The following is a 27,811-nucleotide window of genomic DNA, read 5'->3' on the forward strand; positions in this document are numbered from 1 at the left end:
AGCGCTATTTTTAATATTTAAAATCAAATTAAAACATATATAGTAAAAAGATGTTGTGGAAAATTGTGAGCTTTCAAAAATTTGGTTTGATAATATTAGAAAGTCAACAAAAGGTGAAGGATATAAGTAAAATTGATTTCATTTGTATTTAACTTGGGCTTTGATTTTGTATTAGTAGATAATATAGTGCATTATAGGCCGACATGTGGCCGACCTATATTTATAAGTACATCATGGCACTATGTTTATATTGGTTGTAAACATGCACTATTAAAGTTCAATTAACCTGGAAATATAGGAATATCTACACTTTAATGGCCAATGTTAAGAGATCTTATACGATACTTAATGGCCATATCACTTAAACCAGCCCCAACATTATAATATGATTTGAGACCACTTTAAGAAATGGGGGAGGCACCTAAAAAACTCTATACAAGGAAAGTGGGATTGGGATGTCATGTTATTTTAAATCCCACTGTTTTAACGTGTCATCTGATAGCCATTACCTGTGTGGTGGGGACTGATTGGCCAACTTTCTTAGTTCTCTTTCTTAATTAGAGCACTTTTGTACTAGCTAGCTTAGTCATCCTCTTTCATAAATTTTGAACAAGACTTTGATAAGGTAGTTTTCATTTGATTTATATCAAGTCCCGATCATATTTCTGTCTCAAGATTGATAAGGGTTTGAAGTAGAGATCATGCTCCATTTTGTGGTGACCTTAAATACGTTGGACACCATTTTTTTGACCTTGTTGATTATGTGACACTTTGTGTTGGCCCAAATAGTAAGACTTTTTTTTAACATGTAAAGGATTGTTCTTATCTTAAGCAGCTCCTTTCTTTTTCCATAGTCACGTGGCTGTCTACTTATCCTTGGCTCTAGTTAAATGATAAGTAGAGCATATCTAGTTTTGTATTCACCTACTCTACTCATCATGGTTGTATGGGCTAAGAATAAAATTGTTGGTCAATGTTTACCAAAAAAAATTATTGGTCAAAATTATCTTTAAATGTTGTATTTTAGGTTTTTCAATCAAATTTAAGTATATGGTTGTATTGGCCAATACAGTGCAAGCAATGTATTATCGTTTCCAAAAATGAATAAATTCAACCATAAGATTTATTGGCAAATGTAAACATACATAATTAAATAACATACAATATTTAAAAAACTGTATCGAAGTTTTACTATCACAGAATCAAGAAAAGAAAGAAATCTGTATTTTCATATATGCTTCAATATACACAGACTACATATATATACTCATTTGTACAGGTGTGAACGCAAGGCTAACTAACTAACAGAAATAACAACTCATTACACGTGCAATGCTACAGGACTAACTGATCAGTTCACGTGTTAACACTTAAGGAGGTTTAAAACATGCTAAGCTACAAGTCGTTTCAACATTTTCTTCATTTTCTTTGATCTGTCGTTTATGCTCTGTTATACACTCTGCCTCTCTGCTCTTGCTACTGATCCTTATCCTATTTATTTTAATACACGTTTTTACATTTTTTGATACGTGTCAACTGTTTTTTTTTTTCTTTCTTTAGTTTTTTATTTTTTTTATTTCGTTTTTTTTATAGCTTTTTTTGTCCTTTCCGCACTGTTCATTCTGTTGGTGATTTTATTTCTTATTCATTCTTTTATTTTTTTCTTATTTGTTACTTTTTCTTATCTATTAGGGGGCGCACTTTATTTATTTATTTATTAAGGGCATGAAAGTAAATTTATACTAACTATATTTTTTGTCTCTCTATTTTTTTACTCTCAAATCAAACACCATGAGAGAAAATTAAAAACTTTTATATCCTCTCACATTTCTATCCTCTCCTAATTTTTTATCTTCCCATTTTTTCACTCTTCCAATCAAACGGACTCTTAGTGCTATAGAAACCATTTCCATTAATGATTTATGTTGATTTGTTGTTGACTGTAATTGTAGACTCATCCCCTGTTTTTAAATCTTTCATGAATGTTCTACGATAATACTTTGTGGGGATTAACAGTTAATTAACATAAGTGGCGTCAAGGAATATTGTCCTTTTTTTAAAAGAAAAAATAAATACTATAATTACTTTATTTTGATTTGGATAAGGAAATACGTTAATGTCATAATAAGGTTAAACACCTTGATGATATAACTAAATCTAGTCACTAACCCGTAAAATGCATGTGAAAGTTTGAGGAAAAATAGTTATATGTGGTACATTTTAATGAATAAGTATTAATAAATAAAAATTTAAATTAGAAAATTTGTAGAAAAGAACATACCTAATTTAATTTTAATTTTTTTAGAGAAAATAAAATCTAATTTAATCAAAATTTTTTAGTATGGACCTACTTTATCCAAAAAGACAGTGAGTTCTAATTAGTTTATACTAATATTAGATTTATTTTATTTTATTTTATCCTTTGATGTGCATTTTGTGATGATTGTTTTTTTACTATTAAGTTAAAATTCAATCTCATACTCATATCCCTTATTTATGATAATAAACATTACCCGTCAAGTTAATTAGAAACCACATAGTTTAGCACTATTTGTAATACTTAAAATCAAATTAAAACATAGATAGTAAAAAATGGTGTGGAAAATTGTGGCCTTTTAAAATTTTGAGAAATATCATTGCACACCTTTGGTACAGTAGTCATTCTACAAGTATAAGTACTTTTAAGGTGTGGGAGGCAAAAGCCGGGGTTTAAGTCTCCATGAGGGAACTTCACATGCATATACACTTAAATTAGGTTAGAGTAGAATTTTTATCTTGTATATTTTTTTTTTTGAAAAATAATATTAAAATGTCAACAAAAGGTCAAAGGGTGAAAATAAAGACTAGCCTCTGACTCAGAGGTTCTTTTTTTTTTTTTTTTTTTTTTTTTTTTTTCCTTCTAAATATTAATAATTTTCAACCAGTAAAAAAAATGCTAAAAAAAGGTTGAAAAATTCCCAGGAAAGAAAGTATGAAAAGACTTTGATAATGAATTTTTATTACATCAATATTGTAAAAATAGAAAGAAGAAGCAAACCCAAAAGAAAAAGAAAAAAAAAAGAAAGATATCAACAAAAAAATTTAAAAGTCCTGATCGAAACTCACATAGTAAAATAATTAAAAAAATTTGAGGCAGCCACCCACAAAAATTGTTAGATCCCATTGCCTTTTTTGCCCCCTCTATTTGACATAATCTACTACTTTCTTCTTATAGAGTACCTTCTTCTTTTTGTTAGAAGTACTTTTAATTAAAATTATTACAATTTTTTTGTTGTAATTTTTATAGCAAATGATTGTGGGAAGTTGTTAGAATAACACATACATGATAACTGATAAGTAATTTTTTTTTTTTTTAACACTAACAAAGTAAGTGGGGTTTTTTTTTTTATTAAAAAAAAAAAAAAGAAATAGATAACCGTTTAGAAAAAAAACAATTATCTCAGAATTTTTTTTTTTGATAAGTAGTAAAAAGTGGGTGGCAAGACAATGTGGGGGGGTTTTATCGTGGGTATTTAAAATAAATAATAGATAGCTGTTTAGAATATATATATATATATATATATTAGCCAACTCAAAAAAAAAAAGAAAAAAAAGTAAACGTGGAGTCATTGAAAACCAACAGGGTTTACTTTAACATATTTATAACTACTATCATTGTAGTGTTCTCACTTTTTCTTCTTTCAAAAATTTCTTTAAAATTAATAATAAAATTCCCACATGTAGTCTAATCTTCCCTTTAGTGTGTTTACTCTTTCTCCATAAACTAGGTTTGTCCTAATTGGACATTGTATTTGTTCTCTTACTGCCATAGAAACCATTTCTGTTAATGATTTATGTTGATTTATTGTTGACTGTGATTGCAGACTTATCCCCTGTTTTGAAATCTTTTATGATTAATGTTCTACGACAATGTTTTGTGGTGATTGACAGTTAATTAACATAAGTGGGGTCCAGGAATATTGTGCTTTTTTTCTAAGGAAAAAAAAAAAAAAATACTATAATTGCATTATTATTTTGATTTGAATAAGGAAATCAGTATGGCTGCGTTTGGTTCAATGTCAAATATTTTTTGAAAAATATTTATTTTTCAAAAATGTTATTTTCAGGAAAAGAAAATATTTACAAGTGTTTGGCAGTATTATTCAAATTTTCCTAGAAAATGTTTTCATGTGTTTGGTTGCATTTGAAAATGCTATTTTCCTACTACTTTCTCACATTTTCTCACCCATTTTCTCAGTTACCAAACAAATTTTATAATAGAAAATTTCAACATATAAACTTAAAAAAACAAAAATCACAATAACACCATTTGATCAAATCCACCGTTCAGCCAAACTAAGAGAGCGAGGAAGAGAGATCGATGGTGATGCGATCTCGGTGGGGTGCGATCGGTCTGGGGTGATGCGATCTTCGGTGGTGATTTGGGCTTTGGGTTCGCTAGCGAAGTCGAAGATTGGTTTGTGGCACGAAGGAGAAGTCGAAGGCTCGTGGGTTCGTGCCGTCGGCGTAGTCGAAAGCTCGTGGGTTCGTCGGTTTGTGGCACTGGAGAAGTCGAAAGCTCGTGGGCGTCGGCAATGGGCTATGGTGGTGGATCGGGGCTCGGTTTGGTTCTCTCTCTCTCTCTCTCTCTCTCTCTCTCTCTCTGTGCTCGTATGAGGCTCTTTTCCGGAAATGATTTGAAGGAAAATAGAATTATAAAATCATTTTCAGGTCAAAGGAGTAAATTTCGGTCAACTAAAGCATATTTTCCTGAAAATTTTATTTTCCTTGGCTTCCAAACAGTGGGGTTGGGTGGTAAATGATTTCCTGAAATCATTTACCACCAAAACAAATGGAGCCTAAATGTCATAATGTGAGGTTAAACATCTTCATGATATAAATAAACCCAGTTGCTAATCCGTGAAAAGCACGTGAAAATTTGATGAAAAATATTTATATATGGTATATTTTAATGAACAAGTATTAATGAATAAAAATTAAAATTAGAAAATTTGTAGAAAAGAAGTTAACTAATTTAATTAGAATTTTTTTTTAGAGAAAGTAAAATCTAATTTAGTCAAAATTTGTTTATTATGGGGTCCAAAAAGTTGGTGGGTTCTAATTAGTTTAAACTAATATAGTTTAAATTTTTTGAATTGAACATATGACATGCGTTTCGTGATGATTGTTTTTTACTATTAGGTAAAAATACCAATAGGTTTTTTTTTTCCCCCTTAGGGTGTGGGTAGGATTCAATCTCACTCTCATGTCCTGTATTTAATGATAAGAAACTTTATCAGTTGAGCTAATTAGAATCTACATAGTTTAGTGCTATTTTTAATATTTAAAATCAAATTAAAACATATATAGTAAAAAGATGTTGTGGAAAATTGTGAGCTTTCAAAAATTTGATTTGATAATATTAGAAAGTCAACAAAAGGTGAAGGATATAAGTAAAATTGATTTCATTTGTATTTAACTTGGGCTTTGATTTTGTGTTAGTAGATAATATAGTGCATTATAGGCCGACATGTGACCGACCTATATTTATAAGTACATCATGGCACTATGTTTATATTGGTTGTAAACATGCACTATTAAAGTTCAATTAACCTGGACATATAGGAATATCTACACTTTAATGGCCAATGTTAAGAGATCTTATACGATACTTAATGGCCATATCACTTAAACCAGCCCCAACATTATAATATGATTTGAGACCACTTTAAGAAATGGGGGAGGCACCTAAAAAACTCTATACAAGGAAAGTGGGATTGGGATGTCATGTTATTTTAAATCCCACTGTTTTAACATGTCATCTAATAGCCATTAACTGTGTGGTGGGGACTGATTGGCCAACTTTCTTAGTTCTCTTTTTTAATTAGAGCACTTTTGTACTAGCTAGCTTAGTCATCCTCTTTCATAAATTTTGAACAAGACTTTGATAAGGTAGGTTTTCATTTGATTTATATCAAGTCCCGATCATATTTCTGTCTCAAGATTGATAAGGGTTTGAAGTAGAGATCATGGTCCATTTTGTGGTGACCTTAAATATGTTGGACACCATTTTTTTGACCTTGTTGATTATGTGACACTTTGTGTTGGCCCAAATAGTAAGACTTTTTTTGAACATGTAAAGGATTGTTCTTATCTTAAGCAGCTCCTTTCTTTTTCCATAGTCATGTGGCTGTCTACTTATCCTTGGCTCTAGTCAAATGATAAGTAGAGCATATCTAGTTTTGTATTCACCTACTCTACTTATCATGGTTGTATAGGCTAAGAATAAAATTGTTGGTCAATGTTTACTAAAAAAAATTGTTGGTCAAAATTATCTTTAAATGTCGTATCTTAGTTTTTTCAATCAAATTTAAATATATGGTTGTATTGACCAATACAATGCAAGCAATGTATTATTGTTTCCAAAGATGAATAAATTCAACCATAAGATTTATTGGCAAATGTAAACATACGAAATTAAATAACATACAATATTTAAAAAACTGTATCAAAGTTTTACCTTAACTTGTTTGCTTCAAACGTCACGTTTGAATGCTAATTGTTTATCATCTCTATGAGTGGGGGAGTTGTATTCAATGCAACTCTTAGTCTCTCTCTCCAATAAAAGCTGAAGGAGAAGGGCACGCGTCTTGCCACTCATAGGGTGGTAATGCACCTCCATTGGATTTCCAGATTTAATGGTTTCCATAGTGTACTATTTGATATTTTTATATTTTAATGGTCCCACAAAGGTTTACTTAACTGGCCTTTAATTTGTGAATTTCGTTTCTATATATAGACCTTTCCTCTTTGAACTTCTTGCTTCCCTTAAGTGCTTTCCCTAGTCTTAACAATGAACACTTTAGTGAGGATGGTTATGATGTTTCTTTTTCTCTTTTTAGCAACGTCAGAAGCATACAATGGTTGCCCTAAATGTGGCAGCATTGATGTTCCATACCCTCTTAGCACTGACAACAACTGTGGAGACCCTAGGTATAAAGTCTATTGCAACCATGGCATTCTTGAGTTCTTGTCAGCTAGAGGGTTTTACTACAAGATCCTCAGTATTAATCCAAGAGCTTATAAGCTCATTATAAGCCCACCACCAATACAGAAAGGCACATGTCATTCTTCTGATTTCAGTTCAGAAGGGTTAAAACTTGATGAGAACTTGCCCTTCAACATATCAACTCATAACACTGTCATGTTGTTTAATTGCACTGACCGCCTTCTTTACTCGCCTCTGAATTGTTCTTCAACCAGCTTTTGCAGGCAGTTTGAGGAAAGTGTGGAGGAGGGAATTGGGTGTAAGAATACCCTTTGCTGCCATTACTTGAAAGATTCTGCCATGACTTCACATATGATTAGGATCAGGGCTATAGGGTGCACTGCTTATACTTCAATGGTGAGTATGAAGCCTGGATCTTCCTTTGATTCATGGACTTATGGTATTGAGCTTCAATGGGTGCCTCCCAATTGAGTTTGGCTATAAGACCTCGAGAAGGTATGTTGTGCATCTAACATATATATCATTTCTCTTATGAATATGAGGGGTATTCACAACTCACATATCATGAGAAAGATTGTGTATATATGAGATGCATAGGATAAAGGTAAGTATATTATGGCTCACCAAAGATAGTAAGAGGTGACTAAAAATAAGATTGTTGGTATTTTAATTCTATGCTTTTGTTGCCATAGTATTAGTGAACCAATGTTTTCTAGTTCGATTTTGTGCTTCATGATTGGTCACAAGCCACGTAAAAGTGGGAAATAGGGGAGCCAAAATCCTAGTATTACGTTGGCTTTTGCAATTATGTAGTGTTTGATGTGTCACCTGTTGTGTCTCAATCACGTCTATTTGGCTTTTTCTAATGTTGGCAGTCAAGTAAATTACTATTTCCTTCATAACTTGTCGTGTACTTCGGGTAATTATAATATCACAGTGTGCATTAGATGATCGATGTGCTGAATTAATCCTAACAATGCATGGGGTTAACTATCTAGTCTTTATCACTATTATCATTTGACAAATGGCTGAAAGAATTGGTTTTTTCACATCTTGGCACTATTATATTTTTACATAAAAGAAAATCTTGATACACTCGTTATTGCACATTTCATACACATTTCGTTTGAAATCGTGTTTTGAAAATATTATTTTAGTTAAAATTATGAAATGATGAAATCTTATTTTGAAAACATAATTTCACAATTTTAACTAAAATTGTATTTTTGAAACATGATTTCAGCTCAGCCCACGTGACAGTGTGTATGATGAGTTTACAATAGCAATTTTACAATTTGAACTAAAATCATGTTTTGAAAACACGATTTTAGCCCACGTGACAATGCGTGTATGATAAGTGTGCAATAGTGATGAAGATTGAATAAGGGAAAAGAAAACATTTTAATATTTCAGATTGTTTTCTCTTTCCTAGTGGAATTATGATTTATTTGCTTTTTCAAGTTGAGTTAAGATCATTTTCCTAATTGAATTAGGATTTTATAGTCTTTCTTTTCCTAATTAAATTGTTTTTCTTTTCTCCAGTAGAAATAGGTTTATTATCATTTTTTTTTTCTAAAAGGAGTATGAAAAATTTTATTCCTATAAATACTCTTTATAGGAGGTGGATTATTATTATGTGGTTATTAATAAAATTTTGATTGAAAGGTTTTCTCAATTATTTTGCCTGCTAGCATAGTGTTTTTGTAGAACTTATGTTTTGTGGAAAAATTGTAGTAATTGTGTGTTATAGATTTTGCTTCTAGGAAAAGGATCTTAACTCAACTTAAAAAAGCAAATAAATCTAATTCCACTAGGAAAGAGAAAATAATATAAAATATTAAAATATATTTTTCTCCCTTAACCAATTTGCATCATTCTCTCGAAATTGGGCAAAAGTTGTCCTCAAGTTTTGGTGGCAATCTTCCACGATCTATTGGAATCCCAAATGGCCCTCTTTATCCTATTCTTTTTAGTAAGACAAGACAAATCAATATGTTATTTATTAGTCTTTTCTCACTCATAATAAAGCTTGATGAACGAATTTTTATACTTGACCTCTTTTGCCATAGTGGGATACACAAAGCAAGTACTAAAAAGGATCCATGCACACATCCATAAACTTTATATTGCCTCCTCCACAAAGATTACTTAAAATCACTCGTTCATGCCTCTTGTTGACCTCTATTAATTCTTGTTCAATAAAATCCTCCCAAAAGGGATCAATAATGTTTTCCATAATCTTTCCAAATTAATATTAACTGTATTACTAGGAAAATTTGAGAGAAGCTCATCAACCCCCATGAAATCAAAGTGTTTAATGTGTTCAAGTTCAAGCTTTATTAGATTTAAACTCCATTCATCAATAGTGAACTCATCTACTGCTAAACAAACCAATTGTACTGACGTATGATTGTAATCAATAAAATCAATAACCTCTTTTTCTTGACTGTTGAAAGTCTCATCAATGGTGTGAGTTATGAGGGCACCTCGTGTGTGTGTGTGTATGACTTTATTTTCATTAAGCCCAATCTTGTCTCCTTGACTATAATCTTTAGGATAGTCGTCATAAATTGGTGGAGAATCCTAATTTACTATACCAACTCTTTCAATGTATTCATCCTCCTTTTTGATATTGTAGTCCTCCTCCTCAACATCAAAATACTCCAACTCCTCCACATAACATGGATTTGAATGGCAAGTTTGAGGTTGGTTTCTAACAGCTAAGGGGGCGATTACTTTGAAAGCGTATCAAGCCATTCCTCCATTTGTTGAAAGAGCGTCTCTAATTGTGCATCGCATGAAACCTCATCGCGTTCATACTTGTCATCTATGACAACAGGTCATCCCCCACGCACTCTTTTTTGTGGTATGGTAGGAACCTAGCATTACTTTGATACCAATAGATGTAGCGTAGGCATGTAGAAGCAGAATCTATAACACATAATTACTACAGCTCTTCCACAAAACCGAAGTTCTATAAGAACACTAGGCTAGTAGGCAAAATAATTGAGAAAACCTCTCAAACAAAATTTTATTAATAACCACATAATAATAATCCACCTCCTATAAAGAGTATTTATAGGAATAGAATTTCACCTACAATATTTTAGGAAAAGAAATAATAAACCTATTTCTACCAGAGAAAGGAAAAACAATTTAACTAGGAAAAGAAAGATAATAAAATCCTAATTCAAATGGCAAAAGGATCTTGACTCAACTTGAAAAAGCAAATAAATCATACTTCCACTAGTAAAAAGAAAACAACATAAAATATTAAAATATTTTCTTCTCCCTTAACATCAAATAGTGAGTGTGTGATAATTATTACCCTCTGCAAAACTATTGTTTTGATCCGCTATATTTGTCAAAGTTTCAATTTCGTCTTTATACATTTAATTGTTTCAATTTCATCTATCAACCCGCAAAATAAAATCAATTTTATTCTTAATCATTGTGAAGGGAAATTTTCCATTGTGTTGGCAAGAAATTTGGTTTCATGTGAAAACATTTTACTAAGGTCATGCTCCAAAGATAAATATATAAATAGATAAATAATACTGAATAAATTTGATTGCTTTCAAGAGCGAACATGCAGGAATATTTCCCTTCATTTTCCCTCTAATGCTATGTGGCGTTATAGAATGGATTCTAATGTTTACAAATAGATTGCAAAAAAATATTACCATGTCAACAAAATACATAATACAAAAAGTGCTGAAATGGAGCAATTTTCAAGTTAAACAATAGGGAAAGTGTTTTCCCTCTAAATTCCTTTTTGTTGAGATATCTAAAGCTAAGTCTGCAATTGAGAAGTCCTAACAGCTAGTTTTTAAATCTCAAGAATAGAGCAACAGCAACGACTAGTCATTTAAACGATGTCTTTGTATTTATTTCTAGTTATGTTGTTGTATAAGCCAAAACGTTGTCGTTCTACTAAGCACATTAGTGAGCTTGTTGTTAGTTGAGATTAGGCGGGAAAGGTCGTTACCTTTAGCTCCACCTTTCACGGATCCATTCCGTGATTTCAGGATTGGTTAATTAAGTAGTTACAGTCAATTCTATGTATAAATAGGGATAGTTGTAATGCAAATGATTCAAGCAAGCATTTATAGAAAATTTAGGAGCTTTCTTTTCTTTTCTCTTTGTTTCTCACTCTTTCCCTCATTTTCTGGTTTCCTGTGATTCTGAGTTCTTTGTTGCATTGTTATTCTTTGTTTGCTTCATAATTGTTTCAATATTCCAGACCTTAGTTCAATTTCTTTCATGGTATCAGAGCTTAATAAGGTTCATAGCAGTTTGAACAGCAAAAGACCAAAACTGAGAAAGTAAGGAAGCTTGGGAAAGAAGAGTAATGGTAGTTTCAATTAAGTGCCTATGTTTCCTTTCTACTAACCCATTTTGCTGAGGAGTATAGGGACAGGAGATTTGATGGTGAATACCATGAGAAAAAAGGTAAGACTCAAAAAGTTTGGACATGTATTCCCCACCACCATCAAATCTAAGTGTCTTAATAGTTGCTAAAAACTGATTTTTAACCATAGCATGAAAATGCACAAATTTATAATAAACTTCAGATTTATTGTGAAGTAAGTACAGCCAAGTAAAACGTGTATAATGGTCAACAAAAATGACATAATATTGGAAATCATTTATTGAAGTAAGAGGTGCAAGACCCCAAAGATTAGTATGTACAAGCTCAAATGGTGCAGTAACAACAAATCTAGAGCTAGGAAATGGAAATTTGTGCATTTTTCCATGAAGACAATGAACATAAGAATCTACAAAGTTTTTATACTTATTAAAAGACAAGCCTTTGTGCTGAAAAAGAAATCTAAGAACTTGTGCATTGGGATGACCAAGTCTGTTGTGCCACAAAAGCCAACTAGATGGTGAAGTGAAGACTGAATTGTAGATTTTGTGAGGAAGTAGAAGCTTAGGTGCCTTGTGAGGGTAAATAGGATACACCCCACCTTCACTCTTGCCCTTGTAGAGCACTATCCCTGTGGCCAAGGCTTGGATAGACAAGGTGTTTTCATCAAAATAACACCAACAATGATTATCATGACAGATTTTGTGGACAGATGTAAGGTTGGAAGCAATAGTAGGAGCTCTTAACACATTTTTAAGCTATATTGCAGAATTAGAAGATGGGATAAAAGTGTTACCTATGTGTGTGATAGGCAGATTTTGTCCATTACCCATTGTGAAATGATCCTGCCCATTGTAGGATTTAGGAAAGCTTAGGTGATTAAGACTGGAGGTAACATGGTCAGTAGCTACACTATCTGCTAGCCAAGGTTGCTCTTGTGCAATCATAGAGTTGGAAGAAGTGGCCATTTTTGCCAATTTAGTGGGTGGATGTTTGCCTTGATAGGCATAATCCATCCTATGGTAGCAATCTATGGCTATTTGACTAGCTTTGCCACAGATTTGGCAAATAGGTCTTTCTACTCTTGGACCAGATCCTTGATTAGGAGAATATTGTGAAAATTGATTAGGTGAAAAGCCTCATCCTCTATCTCTATTATTGTTGCCTCTATTTCTACCATGATTAGTGGATTGATTGTAATTGCTAAAACCACCACTGCTATTAGATCTAGGTGCTATGTTGACAGACATTGCAAAGGTTGAGTCTTTAATCTCCAATCCTTCATGCAATGATTCTTCTTCTGCATTTAGCATAGTAGCTAACTCATCAAAACTCAATTTTGTGCTTCTTATCCTAATTGCAAACCTGAATGCACTAAATTCCTTGGAAGTCCTTTAATTGCCTCATGAAGCAATTCTTCATCATCTAGAAAAACACCAACTGCCATTAATTTGTCCCTAATGACCTTGATTTTCTGCAAATATGTATCTACAGAATTTGAACCTTTCTTTACATTGTGCAATTCTCTCTTGAGATTCATCACATGAGATCTCAAAATGGAAGAAAACTTGTTTTCTAGGACTTTCCAAACTTCTAGAACTGATGAACAACCAACAGTTATAGCAAGAACTGAAGGTGTTAGAGTGGAACTGATAAAGGTAAGCAATGCTTTTTCCTTTGATTTCCAAGCAAGATAATCTCGATTTAGTACTTTTGTAATAGTACCTGAGAGATCTTTCAAGAATTTCTCTGGAACAAGAGGAATTTCATCAAGAAGTTCAATCATTGAATAAGTCTCTAGCGCCATGGAGATTTGATGCTTCCACACTATATAGTTGGAATTGTCCAACTTGACTATCATCATGTTTGACATGTTTTACAATAGCAACATAGGCTGATTAGTCAAATTGATTGAAGGTGAAGTTGTTGATGAAGGCATAGTTAAAGAAGAAGAAGTTGGAGTTGTAGCTGCCATTGTAGAATCAGAGTTGGTAGGGATTGTATTAATCTCTTACCTACTGCTTCACTTGGTTTTCTCTCACCTTGGTTCAAACTTTATGGCTCTCATCCAGATGTTACTTCCCTTAAAGTGTTTGGTTGTGCTTGGTACCCTTACATTAGACCATACACTAAACACAAACTTGAGCATAAGACTACTGAATGTATTTTCCTAGGTTATTCATCTGTTTCTAAGGGGTATTTGTGTCTTGATGTCAAATCTAACTGCTAGTACACTTGTAGGCATGTACTGTTTAATAAGTCCAAGTTTTCTTCTACTTCTTCTCATATTACCTCTCTTGCACATTTTGTCAAACCAACACCTGACATCTGGCTATCTAACCTTCTCTATTTGCATTCATCCAATCAACCATCCACTCTAGGTTCCTATGTTCCTTCCACCTCATCTACTCCTATTTTAGTCAGTTCATCTTCTAATTCTCCACATACCCTTACTCCTTTGCACTCTTCAACACCTACCTCTTCTAGTCCTATGCCTAATCCTGATCCACCACCTCCTACAGATTCCTAACTTGCTCCTATCTCCACTACTACAAGTTCACCCTTATCCAGTCCTACTACTGCTGCACCAGAACCTGTCCTTCCCATTATCACCAATACTCACCCCATGATGACCAGATCTAAACATGGTATCACTAAAAAGAAGCTCTGCTACAAGGCTATCCTAGACTACACCTTCTTATAAGGTTGCCTCTTAATATCCTCAGTGGACAAAGGCCATGGATGAGGAGTTCTCTGCCTTACAAAGATAGAACATTTGGTCATTAGTTTTTGTTGCACCTGGGATCAACCTAGTAGGCTACAAATGGGTCTACAAATTGAAATTGAATAGTGATGGATCTATAGCTCGATATAAGGCAAGAATAGTTGCCAAGGGCTTTCACCAACGGGCTGACATTAATTACACTGAGATATTTAGTCTAGTTGTAAAACTAACTACAATCAAACTTATTCTTACAATTGCAATGAGCTTCATATGGCCTCTCAGACGGCTTGATGTATCAAATGCTTTCCTCCATGGTTTTCTTAAGGAAGAGGTCTATATGCAACACCCTCCTGGCTATGTTAACCCTCAATTTCCTTCATATGTCTGCAAGCTTCACAAATCATTATATGGACTTAAATAAGCCCCTCGGGCTTGGTTTGATCGTTTCACATCTCAGCTTCTTCATCTTGGATTTGTGGCTTCCTTGACAAACTCCTCATTATTCATTTATCACTATCATCATACCACCATTATCTATTGCTCTATGTTGATGATATCATCATCACTGGTAATGATCCTACATAGATTACTCATCTCATCACTGCCTTGAGTCATGCCTTTGAGCTCAAGGACCTTGGAGCTCTTTCTTATTTTATTGGCATTCAGATCTTACCTACCAGATTTGGGCTTACCTTATGCCAATCCAAGTATGCTTCTGATATTCATCATTGTTTTCACATGGAGAATGCAAAGCCTACTAAGTCCCCTTGCTGCCCATCTACACGCTTTACTCCTTATGAGGGTTCTCTCTTACCTGACCCTTTTGAATATAGGAGTATGGTCGGGGCACTCTAACACTTAACCTTTACTTGCCTCGATTTGGTTTTTAGTGTTCATCAGCTGTGTCAGTACATGCAACATCCTACTACTTCTCATTTTGATTCTGCTAAAAGGGTTCTTCGCTATGTTAGAGGCACATTACATTTTGGGATTCATATTGCACCTGGTCCCATTACTCTTTCAACCTTTTCAGATGTGGATTGGGCTAGTGACCCATTTGATAGGAAATCCACTACTGGTATCTTGGTCTTCCTTAGTTCTAGCCCAATTTCTTGGTCTTCCAAGAAGTAATCCACAATCTCCCACTCATCCACTGAAGTTGAGTATCATGCACTAGCATTCACTGCTGTTGAATTGGCTTGGCTTCGTACTATTTTTAGGGAGCTTGGTTTGTCTCTTCCACACATTCCTATTCTTTGGTGTGATAACAATTCTACTATTGCCTTGGCCTCCAACCCTATGTTTCATTCTAGGACGAAGCACATTGAAGTAGACTATCATTATGTTCGCGAATGTATTCTTCATTATGGTTTGGGCATCAAATTTATTTCTGGCCATGACAATTTTGTTGACATTTTCACTAAGCCATTGCTTGGACCTCATTTTGTGTTTCTTCGCAGCAAACTCTTGGTTAACTCTACCTCATGTTTGAAGGGTGATGTTGAGATATCTAAAGCTAAGTCTGCAATTGAGAAGTCCCAACGGCTAGTTTTTAAATCTCAAGAACAGAGCAACAACGACGACTAGTCATCTAAACGATGTCGTTGTATTTATTTCTAGTTATATTGTTGTATAAGCCAAAACACTGTCATTCTACTAAGCACATTAGTGAGCCTATTGTCAGTTGAGATTAGGCAGGAAAGGTCGTTACCTTTAGCTCCATCTTTCATGGATCCATTCCTTGATTTCAGGATTGGTTAATTAAGTAGTTATAGTCAATTCTATGTATAAATAGGGACAATTGTAATGCAAATGGTTCAAGCAAGCATTTACAGAAAATTCAGGAGCTTTCTTTTCTTTTCTCTCTATTTCTCTCTCTTTCTCACTCTTTCCCTCATTTTCTGGTTTCCTGTGATTAGTGGCAACGCCACTCAAAGTCTAGGGTGTTCCCAAGAACACCCTGACTTGAAAAAAGATATATATATATATATATATATAATAATTTAAATTTTATTTGTTTACCCTTAAAAAAAAAAAAAAAAAAAAAAAAAAAAAAAAAGAACACCCTCAAGCCCTATCAGGAACACCCTCAAAATTTTTATGCCAAACAAATTTTGAACTAAAATCTTAAAAAAAAAAAAAAAAAAAGTAACAGAGAATTGGAAAAAAAAATTTGTAACATAATAAGCCCAAAAAAAAAAAAAAGCCCAGCTTCATTGTGTTGCCATAAGGCGTTGGTACTCCGTCAGTAAGCCAATAGAGGTAGAACATGGTGGAAGAGAGGAAGTAGAGACATGGTGATGACAGGGGCAGCTAGAGAAGAGTCTTGAGACTGGAGACTGGAGACTGAGAGAGCTTGAAAAGTGAGAAGTGAAAAGTGGAAACTAAAGACAAGAAGAGAGAGATCCAATTTTTTTTTTATTTTTAGTTTGAGTTGATGTTTTTATTTTGCCTGCAAGTCTCATACTAAAGTGCTAGCCAGCTGTATACAACCTACCTAGGAACTAATGAGATGAAAAAAAAAAAAATTGAAGATAGGTGGTAGATTTTCTACCAATGAGAGAAAGACTGTTAGGCTAAAAAATTAATGAGAGAAAGAATGAGGAAAAAATTAATGAAGCAACTAAACACCAATAATTAATAATTTAATTAACTAATACATTATAAAAGACAAACAAATAAATTAGTTAGGTAAACAATAATTAATAATTTAATGATTAATGAAACAACAATACAACAAATTATAGTTTATAAAAGCAAACAAATTTATGAAACAACTAACAATAATAATTAATATTTTATTAATATTTAAATGAACTTATTGTTTATTGTAAGGTACCTTTGTTCATTTCTTTTCTTTTCATTTTTTTTTTCCTTTTGAGATTTTTCGGTGTACAGAATCAAATTTGTTTTGGTTTTAAGAATTTTTTTTTTAAGGCCAAATCTTGAATTTGGCCGGTATTTACGAAATAGATCGAAATGACCCAAATTTTTTCAAAGTGGAATAGGAACATCCTGAAAAAATTCCTGGAGTGCCACTGCCTGTGATTTGAGCTCTTTGTTGCATTGTTATTCTTGTTTGCTTCATAATTGTTTCAATTTTCCAACCTTAGTTTAATTTCTTTCACTTTTCACTCTCCTAAGATTTCTGTGAGTGTATTTTTGTTTCTATTATTCCAACTTTTTTTTGGTTAGAAGAAACTTTCCTTATAATAAATAATTGTACGACATCAGACCTTAGGGCCATTTGGGCCTTGGACCCCCANAAGGTCATGGACATAGACCTCATGTCATCATGTTCAGCCCAGAACCTGTTAGGCAGGTCATATATGCTCATTGGTTCATGGCCAAGAGGTTGCCTGGCAAATCTCATCTCCGATGAGTGTGATTGCTCAGGAAGGCCATATCCTGGATGCCCAGTGATGTCTTGAGAAATACTGCTGCTGAACATAACCCCCCTGAGATGGGAACCAGTTCCAATGCCACTCTCACCACACCCCACTCCCAACTAAACACCCACTTAGCGATAACAACATTGGACCTCCTCTCCCACTAGCCATAATAGTAATCATGATTCTTCCACTAATTTTGGGCTATAAATATGAGAAACTAAGGAAAGGAAGGGGGTTGGTTGTTGAAAGGTTCTAAAGGAAGCTTAGAGTTAAGAGCAATAGAGTCATAAGAGTGAAAGGGAAGGAGTACAAAGGTTGGAGAGATATTGTTGGGTATCTAAGCTAGAATCACCCAAAGTAGGAAATCCAAAACCCACATTACAAATAAATTGTGAGTCCAAGAGAAAGCCAGCCTATTAATCTCGTTTTGGGTGCGCACAATAATATTCAACAATAATAAAGAGGAAAGTTATATTGCATTTATCAAACTCAAAATCTACTTAGCTGAAGCAATGTCATGATTAATTTTTCATAAGTATATTGAATAGTTATAGCTAAACCATTTGCATGAGAGAGAGAGTAACAAAATGCTTTAGAATTTAGATATTTCTTCTTGTAGGGCCCATTTTTTGACAAAAATATGAGGCCCACTACTGCCCTTGGGTGGCTCAATGAAATAAGTTGTAAATGGGCTTGGAACATTTGCAGGACTTTTGAGCCAATGGTGATGCATGTGCAAGCCAAGCACATGGTGAAGAGTGAAGTTAGCTTAATTTCATTGTAACACCCATGATTTTTAGCAAATACTAGTATACAACCCACCATAAGTGCTTGCCCATCACCATTAATGTACTAACACAATCCCTCGAATTTAGTAACTTCATAGGGTGTCAATCCTTTTAGGGAAACAAACTAAGAAGGATTTGGCTTACCAATTTACCCAAACTATTAATGGGCCAGCATGATGCACAGATAATGCTGTAAGCTGCTATGTGAGAAGATTATATGGAATGTTCAAAATATTTTAAAGTAATAACATGAAGTAGTGTTGGTATAATATGAAGAGGTTTTTTGTTTAATTAATGACGTAATTCAAAATTAAGGGGATGAAGAATTTAGTTATTATGTGGTGTAACTATAAGTTGATTGTTTGTTTAATCTTGGTTTTTGTTTCTTCAATGCATTCGAGTTAGTATAAAATTTTGTAATATCATGTTAATATTTAGTTGTTTATGGAAATATCATAGAAAATTTATGATGTCACATTTATGTTATTGAATTATGATAGTGGTAAACTAAACACCCACGGCATGGATAAGCTCACACTAACCTATTAATTTGGGATTCAATTCGGGATTTTCCTTAGGAGTTATAAAGAAGGACTTGGAATGTAATATCTATTCATACAATTACAGAAGAAAATGTTCTCTATGATTCAAATGCTATACCTACAGGATAGGGATAGAGAAAGAGGAAAAAAGAAGATTTTATATGGTACTTGTGATAGAAAAGAAATCTTATTTATTCGTAACTTTCACTCAATCAAAAAATGGGCTAGATTCTACAGATCAACCCTAAAAACTTAATAAGAGTGATGGAAGGGAAAAAAAAAAAAAAAAAAAAAAAAAGAGGGAAAAGAATAAAAAGAATAATTAAATCAAAATAAAGTAGAAGAGCCCATATTCCAGAATCCAAATGAGTGAAAATCAAAATAGTAATATCCTACTAATAGAAATTTTATTATAATTCAAAATATGTAAAGAAGGTGAAGTGGAAAGTTAAATGAAAAATTACTCTAACAAAGCGACACATCGCATAACTGTATATCTCCAAATGAGGTTTTTTCTTTCTTATATAAAATTTAAAAAAAAAAACATATAAAGTACTTTATATATATATATATTATAAAATTAGTGCACACCTATAGATAATTAATATGTGTATTTACTCCATTAACACATTCAATGAACTAAAAATTTGACATAAATGCAAACTTTGATGAGATGAATGCCTAAATGAGAGAGTTTTAAGGAATGTGCTACTTGGCAGAACTCCATACTCTCCCCCATGAGATCTCTATTTTTATATATATGTTGATTGCTTGGCATCAATCCATATTGTTTCAATCTCTCATGAAACCCGTTATTCAAGGTTACAATATCCTTAAAAAAATCCGCGAATAAAAAACAATCCTTACTCCTTGAAAGATGATTTTTGACATTTCTTTGAACTTCTATAAAGGCATAGCAAATGGAAACATTAACTCAAGATTTCACTTATCAAATAGACTACACACACTCTCTCTCCAAAATTATCCTCTTTATGGTCTATTAAAGCAAGTCATGGTTGTTAGTGGGTTATGGAATTAACTCATTTGTTTGTGAGCTTATTATGGCTTCCAAGATATGTTGTTAGCCTTTGACATTTCTTTGAACTTCTATAAAGGCATAGCAAATGGAAGCATTAACTCAAGATTTCACTTATCAAATGGACTACTCTCTCTCTCTCTCTCCCCCCAAAAATATCCTCTTTATTGTCTATTAAAGCAAATCATGGTTGTTAGTGGGTTTTGGAATTAACTCATTTGCTTGTGAGCTTATTATGGCTTCCAAGATATGCTGTTAGCCTTTATCACTACGTGTGTTAATGTGAGTAGAAGGCTTGACTCTCCAGTTTAAACTGGGTCCATAGGCTAAGTCCATCTAAATCCAATGCATGACTAGACGAGAAAATGACCCTAACACTTATAATATGGTTTCATTTATCTTCTTGGAACCACTAGGATTTTGAGCTTTGTTGAAATAGAACATCAAGGCCAGCAATTATATGTGACTTCAATCCTCAAGTGATCCTGATTTCAATTTACAAAGCATCCTCACCTGGTCAATCATGTCAAAAAAAGAATATAAAAGAAAAAAAATAAATAAAACATGGTATTATACTCCACATAATATTTAAGGTATTTAACATTTGTAACCAAATAATAATTATCTCACCTATTTTGTATGTACATAATCTCTTTCATGATATGTGAATCTCACATTGTGTATAATCCACATATATATTTGTAAGAGAGATGATACATATTAGGGGTGTGCAAGCACCGAACTACTCTAATTCTTTGTCCCAAAACCAATTGAATCGCACTGCTTCATAGGCCAACCGATTGAACTGAAGCTTGCAATCAGAGAAGATGGATAATTTCGACGTCAGTGCAGTATGCTTGTCGAAGATAGATGTTGTATTCTGATGCTAACCAAACCACACCGATATATATAAATATATATATATATATATATTTCTCAAACACGTACAAACTAATGGGAGAAAGAAATCTTATTTATTTTGTAACTTTCACTCAATCAGAAAATGGGCTAGATTTTACAGATCAACCCTAAAGAACTTAATAAGGAGTGATGGAAGGGAAAAAAAAAGAAATTAAAAAAAGAAAGAGGGAAAAGAATAAAAAGAATAATTAAATCAAAATAAAGTAGAAGAGCCCATATTCCAAATGAGTGAAAATCAAAATAGTAATATCCTACTAATAGAATTTTATTATAATTCAAAATATGTAAAGAAGGTGAAGTGGAAAGTTAAATGAAAAATTACTCTAACAAAGCGCCACATCGCATAACTGTATATCTCCCACATGAGGTTTTTTCAATCTCTCATTAAACCTGTTATTCAAGGTTACAATATCCTTAAAAAAATTCACGAATCAAAAACAATCCTTACTCCTTGAAAGATGATTTTTGACATTTCTTTGAACTTCTATAAAGGCATAGCAAATGGAAACATTAACTCAAGATTTCACTTATCAAATAGACTACACACACACTCTCTCTCCTAAATTATCCTCTTTATGGTCTATTAAAGCAAGTCATGGTTGTTAGTGGGTTATGGAATTAACTCATTTGTTTGTGAGCTTATTATGACTTCCAAGATATGTTGTTAGCCTTTGACATTTCTTTGAACTTCTATAAAGGCATAGCAAATGGAAGCATTAACTCAAGATTTCACTTATCAAATAGACTACTCTCTCTCTCTCCCCAAAAATATCCTCTTTATTGTCTATTAAAGCAAATCATGGTTGTTAGTGGGTTTGGGAATTAACTCATTCGCTTGTGAGCTTATTATGGCTTCCAAGATATGCTGTTAGCCTTCATCACTACGTGTGTTAATGTGAGTAGAAGGCTTGACTCTCCAGTTTAAACCTGGGTCCATAGGCTAAATCCATCTAAATCCAATGCATGACTAGACGAGAAAATGACCCTAACACTTATAATATGGTTTCATTTATCTTCTTGGAACCACTAGGATTTTGAGCTTTGTTGAAATAGAACATCAAGGCCAGCAATTATATGTGACTTCAATCCTCAAGCGATCCTGATTTCAATTTACAAAGCATCCTCACCTGGTCAATCATGTCAAAAAAAGAATATAAAAGAAAAAAATAAAAAATAAAACATGGTATTATACTCCACAAAATATTTAAGGTATTTAACATTTGTAACCAAATAATAATTATCTCACCTATTTTGTATGTACATAATCTCTTTCATGATATGTGAATCTCACATTGTGTGTAATCCACATATATATATTTGTAAGAGAGATGATACATATTAGGGGTGTGCAAGCACCGAACTGCTCCAATCCTTTGTCCCAAAACCAATTGAATCGCATCATAGGCCAATCGATTGAACTGAAGCCTGCAATCAGAGAAGATAGATAATTTCGACGTCGGTGCAGTATGCTTGTCGGAGATAGATGTTGTATTCTGATGCTAACCAAACCACACCAATATATATTTTATATTTATTTATTATATATATATATATATTTCTCAAACATGTACAAACTAATGGGAGAGTTGAGTTATAGTGTTTTTTTTTATAAAAAAAAAATGAGATAAACTGACAAAGTTAGAGCTTGAGCTTGAGCGGCGGAAGAGATAAGGAATGAAATATTAGTGAGGGTGTGGAGGCTAGGGTTGGTGTAACACTTTGCTACATGGGCTTTTTCTTTTTGGACTATAAGTTTGGTCCATACTGCTATTATCTCAAACTTCTCCTTTTGATTTAGGTTAAGCTTGGGGTTTAGGGTCCGTTTGAATAGAACTTATTTTGTTGAAACTAAAAATTGAAAACACTGTAACAAAATAATCTTTAAATGTGTGAATAGTACCGTGGGACCTATTTTTAATGAAAAAGTTGTTGGATAGTGATATTTGTGGGTCCGTGAACAGTGCACAGATTCACTATTCACTGTTGAAAAGTCAACCTTTACAGTTACTATTCATGAACAGTGCATGAACAGTAGCCGCATTACTCCTGAAACTTGTGAAAAAAAAAGTTGAAAACGCGCAAAGAAGCAAAACGTGATCGTGGACGTGAATCCAAACCCACACTTAGTCTTCAGCCTTTGGTCATTAGTTTAGTAATCTATCTCTCCCTCACACAAAACTTAAAACACATTAGGGGCACAATGAATGCTTTCTTAACAGTCAGACTTAGCAAATGATATCTCTCCTAGACCTAAATCCTAACAGCCTCCATCTCTCTCTCAATTTGGTGCCACCACCCCTTGGATCTTGGTCACTATATAGACTTTGGATGCACTCAGATTAGTTCTTTTTCCTTTATTAGTTTTTTTTTTTTTTTTTGAACTTTTGATTCTCTTTGTGGGATTTCAGATTTGTGGATGTGCATTTTCAATCTTTCGTTGTGAAGATATGAGTTTCAATTTGCGGTTATATGGGTTTCGATCTGTGTGTTTATGTTAGAAAGACCGATTGAACCAAGCCGCACCGATGCTTAAAAACCGCACCGATGGAGGCCGGAGAACTGACCTCTGACGGTGGTGAGCGGAGGTGCTAAAGTAGTAACCGACCCTTATGGTGCAGTGGAAAATTTGCCCGAAACCCACACTGACCGCACCGTGCACACCCCTAGTACATATATCTGATGCATGAGATATTATCTCCTTAATTGGGCTTAACATGTGTCACAACTTATTTGCATACATGGGAACAGAAAAGAATAGCTCACAATGAGAGATCCAAAGAGAATGGACCTTGAAACAAGATGGTAGAGAAAGAAAAAGTGCCTTAAACACACATGCAAGCTAAGCTATAGGGCCGTTTGAAGTGGCCTAGTTACTCTAGCTTACGCATTTAACAATGGAGAAAACTCAGGTTTTCTCTATTGTTCTCTATCCCTCATTTTTCTAGAACCCCTTATTATGTGTCATCTTTACCTATTTATATTAGTGTAAGTAGTGGGCTTGTAATGATAGGGGTCCTGCTTTGTCAGGTGTCCCATCACCTCTTTAGAATCATAGTGGAGATATGTGTCTAGTTCACTGTTTTGGCTGTTTTGGCTGTTTTGGCTCGTCACCTTAGTAATCAATGTGTAGACCCCTGTTGTCCCCTTTTGATACCGCCACTAAAGTTACTCCTCATGATTTGTGTCATTTCTTTGAGGAACTTGTTCGGCTAGGGTCCTAGTGACGTATTCCTAAGTACTGTGATTTTTCAATCACATGCCTCGGAAAAGTTATCCTCCACAAGCCAATTCAAGTGAAATTATCCTCAGCGAGTGCAGTTGGTCTTGGTATGACTCTTGGCTCGATGGGACAGGCCTAAGCAGGCCTCTTTTCTCTATTGGGCCTTCTCCATTTTTCATTGGGCCTTTAGCTAAGGGCCTAATATTGGTAGGACAATTTATTACCCCACGTGCATCATGGAATATACAACTCCCCACTCACATTGAAGTGGGCCCCACAAGTGTGGGGTCGACCCTATGCAAGTGGCTTGTTAGATATCTTGTTGATGAAAAATACCGCCTCTCTACTTAACAAGAAAGCGTCTCATGAGACGGGCTCATACAAGATTTTTCCTTACTTAACAGGTTCAGAGAAAATTAATATTTGGTACAACAGAATATCCTGCTCTGTGAACTATTTCATAATAGAGAAATTTATAACCATGAAGGTAGCATAGCCTAATAATGTTAGGCAATGGCCACTAAAAATGTAACTTTCTGCAAGCATTGCGGAACCCTCTTCAAACAACTCCTCCACAATCCCAACAGCAGAAAGCTTATTTGTTGATTTGTTTATAAAATTCTGAGCTTTCTTCCCAAAGAGTAGAGAGCGGAGCATATTATATGATGCAGACCACTTTGAGAAATGGGGGAGGCAACTAAAAACTCTATACAAGGAAAGTGGGATTGGGATCTCATATTCTCATGTTATCTTAAATCCCACTTTTTTTACATGTGTCATCTGATAGCCATTAACTGTGGTGGGGACCGATTGGCCAACTTTCTTAGAGCACTTCTGTACTAGCTTATTCATCCTCTTTCATAAATTTTGATAAAGACTTTATAAGGTAGGTTTTCATTTGATATCCTGTCCCAATAATATTTCTGTTTTTCATAAGGGGTTGAAGTAGAAATCATGGTCCATTTTGTTGTGACCTTAATTAAAGATGTTGGACACCATTTTTTTGACCTTAATTATGTGACTCTTTGTGTTGGCCCAAATGATAAGACTTATTTTAACGCGTAAAAGGATTGTTCTTATTTTTAACATTTCCTTTCTTTTTCCATAGTCGTGTCTGTCGACTTATCATTGGCTCTAGTTAAATGGCAGGTACAGCATATCTAGTTTTGTATTCACTGACTCTAATCATCATGGTTGTACGGGCTAGTATAAATTGTAGGCCAAAATTTTCTTTAGACGTTGTCTTAGGTTCTTCAATCGAATTCAATTATGTGGTTGTATTGACCAATACAGCGCAAGCAATGTATTATTTTTTCAAATAATAAATAAATTCAACTATGTGATTTATTGACCAATATAAACATATGATTAAATTTAATTGAGAACTTAAAAGATACAATAATAAAGAGCTGTACGTAAGTGAACAGAACAGCTAACTTGTTTGCTTCAAATTATTGTCACATTGAACTTGGTAATTATTTTATTATCTCTGTGAGTGGGGGAGTTGTATATTCAATAAAAGCTGAAGAAGGGGCACGCTTCTAACCACTCATGGATAGGTGGTAATGCACTTCTTTTGATTAATAGATTTATGGGTTTCAATAGTGTACTATTTGATATTTTTATATTTTAATGGTCCCCCAAAGGTTTACTTATTAGGACTGCCCTTCGTGAATTTCTATACATAGACACTTTCCTCTTTGAACTTCTTGCTTCCCTTAAGTGTTTTCCCTGTAGTCTTGAAAATGAACACTTTAGTGAGGATGGTTATGATGTTTCTTTTTCTCATTTTAGGAACCCATGTGTCAGAAGCATACAATACTTGCCCTAAATGTGGCAGCATTGATGTTCCATATCCTCTTAGCACTGACGACAACTGTGGAGACCCTAGGTATAAAGTCTACTGCAACAATGGCATTCTTAAGTTCTTGTCAGCCGCAGGGTTTTCCTACAAGATCCTCAGTATTAATCCAAGTGCTTATAAGCTCATTATAAGCCCACCCACAATACAGAAAGGCACATGTTATTCTTCCGATTTCAGTTCAGAAGGGTTAAAGCTTGATGAGAACTTGCCCTTTAACATATCAACTCATAACACTGTCATGTTGTTTAATTGCTCTGACCACATTCTTTTCTCGCCCCTGAATTGTTCTTCAACCAGCTTTTGTAGGCAGTTTGAGGACAATGTGGAGGAGGGAATTGGGTGTAAGAATACCCTTTGCTGCCATTACTTGAAAGATTCTGCCATGACTTCACATATGATTAGGATCCGGGCTGTAGGGTGCACACGAATATGAAGTTACCACTTATACTTCGGACCTAGAAGGAAACTAACATGGACCTATGGTATTGAGCTGCAATGGGTGCCCCCCAATTGAGTTTGGCTTTAAGGCCTCGAGAAGGTATGCTGTGCATATGACATATATATCATTTCTCTTACATACATGTGGGGTCTTCCCAACATGAAACTCACATATTATGAGAGATTATGTATTCATGAGATGCATGGAAAAATTATTGATTCGGCCACATACCTACTAAACACAGTAAGAACTGTGTCAAAAAATAAGGCTGTTGGTATTTTAATTCTATGCTTTTATTGTCATAGTATTAGTGGACCAGTGTTTTCTAGTTAGATTTTGTGGTTCATGATTGATCACAAGCCACATAAAAGTGGGAAATTGGGGAGCCAAAAACCTTGTATTACGTTTGCTTTTGCAATTATGTAGTGTTCGATGTGTTACCTATTGTCTCTTTCACGTGGCTTCTTTCGGCTTGCTCTCTATAGTATGGGTCTTCTTGTCTGGCTTTTTTTAACGTTGTAGTCAAATAAAGTACTATTTCCTTCATAACTCCTCGTGTACTTTTTAATTATAATATCACAGTGTACATTAGATGATCGATGAGCTAAATCACTCCCAACAATGCAGTTATATTTGAATAAGAGAAAATCTTGTCACACATTTCGTAGACACCTTCTTTAAAATCATGTTTTTTTTTTTTTAGCTGAATCTTTAAAATCATGTTTTGAAAAACAGTATTTTAGTTAAAATTATGAAGTAGTGATATTATTTTTTGAAAACATAATTTCACAATTTTAACTAAAAATCATGTTTTCAAAACACGATTTCAGCTAACGTGATAATGTGTGTATTATGAGTGTGCAATTGTAATTATGATAACCATTACCCTTTGCAGAGCTATAGTTTTGGTCTGCTATAATTGTCACAATTTCAATTTCATTTTTATATAATTAACTATTTCAATATTATCTATCATCCGGCAATATAAAATGCTTGGGGGTTTAGAGAGGAAAGAGCCTTCTAACAGAATTAGTACCTCCCCATGCACAAAATGTTTGGAGGTCTATAGGGGAAATGGTTCAAACTGTGAGATTAACATCATATTGTAATTATTTCTAAAAGATAAAACCTGCAAAATAAAATCAGTTTTATTCTTAATCGTTGTGAAGGGCAAATCCCCATTGAGTTGGCAAGAAATATGGTTTGATGTGAAAACATTTTCCTAATGCCATGCGCCAAAGATAAATACATGAATAAATAAATAATGAACAAATTTGATTGCTTTCAAGAGCGAACATGCAGGAATATTTTCCTTAATTTTCCCTCTAATGTTACTTGGGGTTACAGAAAGGATTCTAAAGTTTACAAATTGATTCCAAAAAAATATATAACCATGTCAACAAAATATGTAACACATATGTGCTGAAATGGAGCAATTTTCAAGTTAAACAATTGGTAAAGTTTTCCCCCCTCTAAATTCCTTTCCACTCTCCCAAGAGTTCTGTGAGTGTACTTTTGTTTCCTGTT

General features: G+C 33.8%; 2 protein-coding genes across 2 annotated transcripts; both read left to right on the top strand.

The window, feature by feature from the left end:
- The first annotated feature begins 6,806 nt into the window (after positions 1-6,806).
- Positions 6,807-7,505, top strand: LOC112005401 (wall-associated receptor kinase-like 20). The gene has a single exon (XM_024037649.2). It carries the CDS (start codon positions 6,833-6,835, stop codon positions 7,457-7,459), a length of 627 nt encoding a protein of 208 aa, XP_023893417.2. The 5' UTR covers positions 6,807-6,832; the 3' UTR covers positions 7,460-7,505.
- Positions 7,506-25,671: 18,166 nt separating this feature from the next.
- On the top strand, positions 25,672-26,278 carry LOC112024318 (wall-associated receptor kinase-like 20). Its single transcript, XM_024056955.2, has one exon. It carries the CDS (start codon positions 25,727-25,729, stop codon positions 26,276-26,278), a length of 552 nt encoding a protein of 183 aa, XP_023912723.2. The 5' UTR covers positions 25,672-25,726.
- The last annotated feature ends 1,533 nt before the right edge of the window (positions 26,279-27,811 follow it).

Source organism: Quercus suber, unplaced genomic scaffold (genome assembly GCF_002906115.3).
Source record: "Quercus suber isolate HL8 unplaced genomic scaffold, Cork oak 2.0 scaffold_541, whole genome shotgun sequence".
Taxonomy (NCBI): domain Eukaryota; kingdom Viridiplantae; phylum Streptophyta; class Magnoliopsida; order Fagales; family Fagaceae; genus Quercus; species Quercus suber.

Coding starts and splice junctions, on each gene's coding strand:
- LOC112005401 (XM_024037649.2), top strand. CDS start 6,833: ATGAACACTTTAGTGAGGATGGTTATGATGTTTCTTTTTCTCTTTTTA.
- LOC112024318 (XM_024056955.2), top strand. CDS start 25,727: ATGAACACTTTAGTGAGGATGGTTATGATGTTTCTTTTTCTCATTTTA.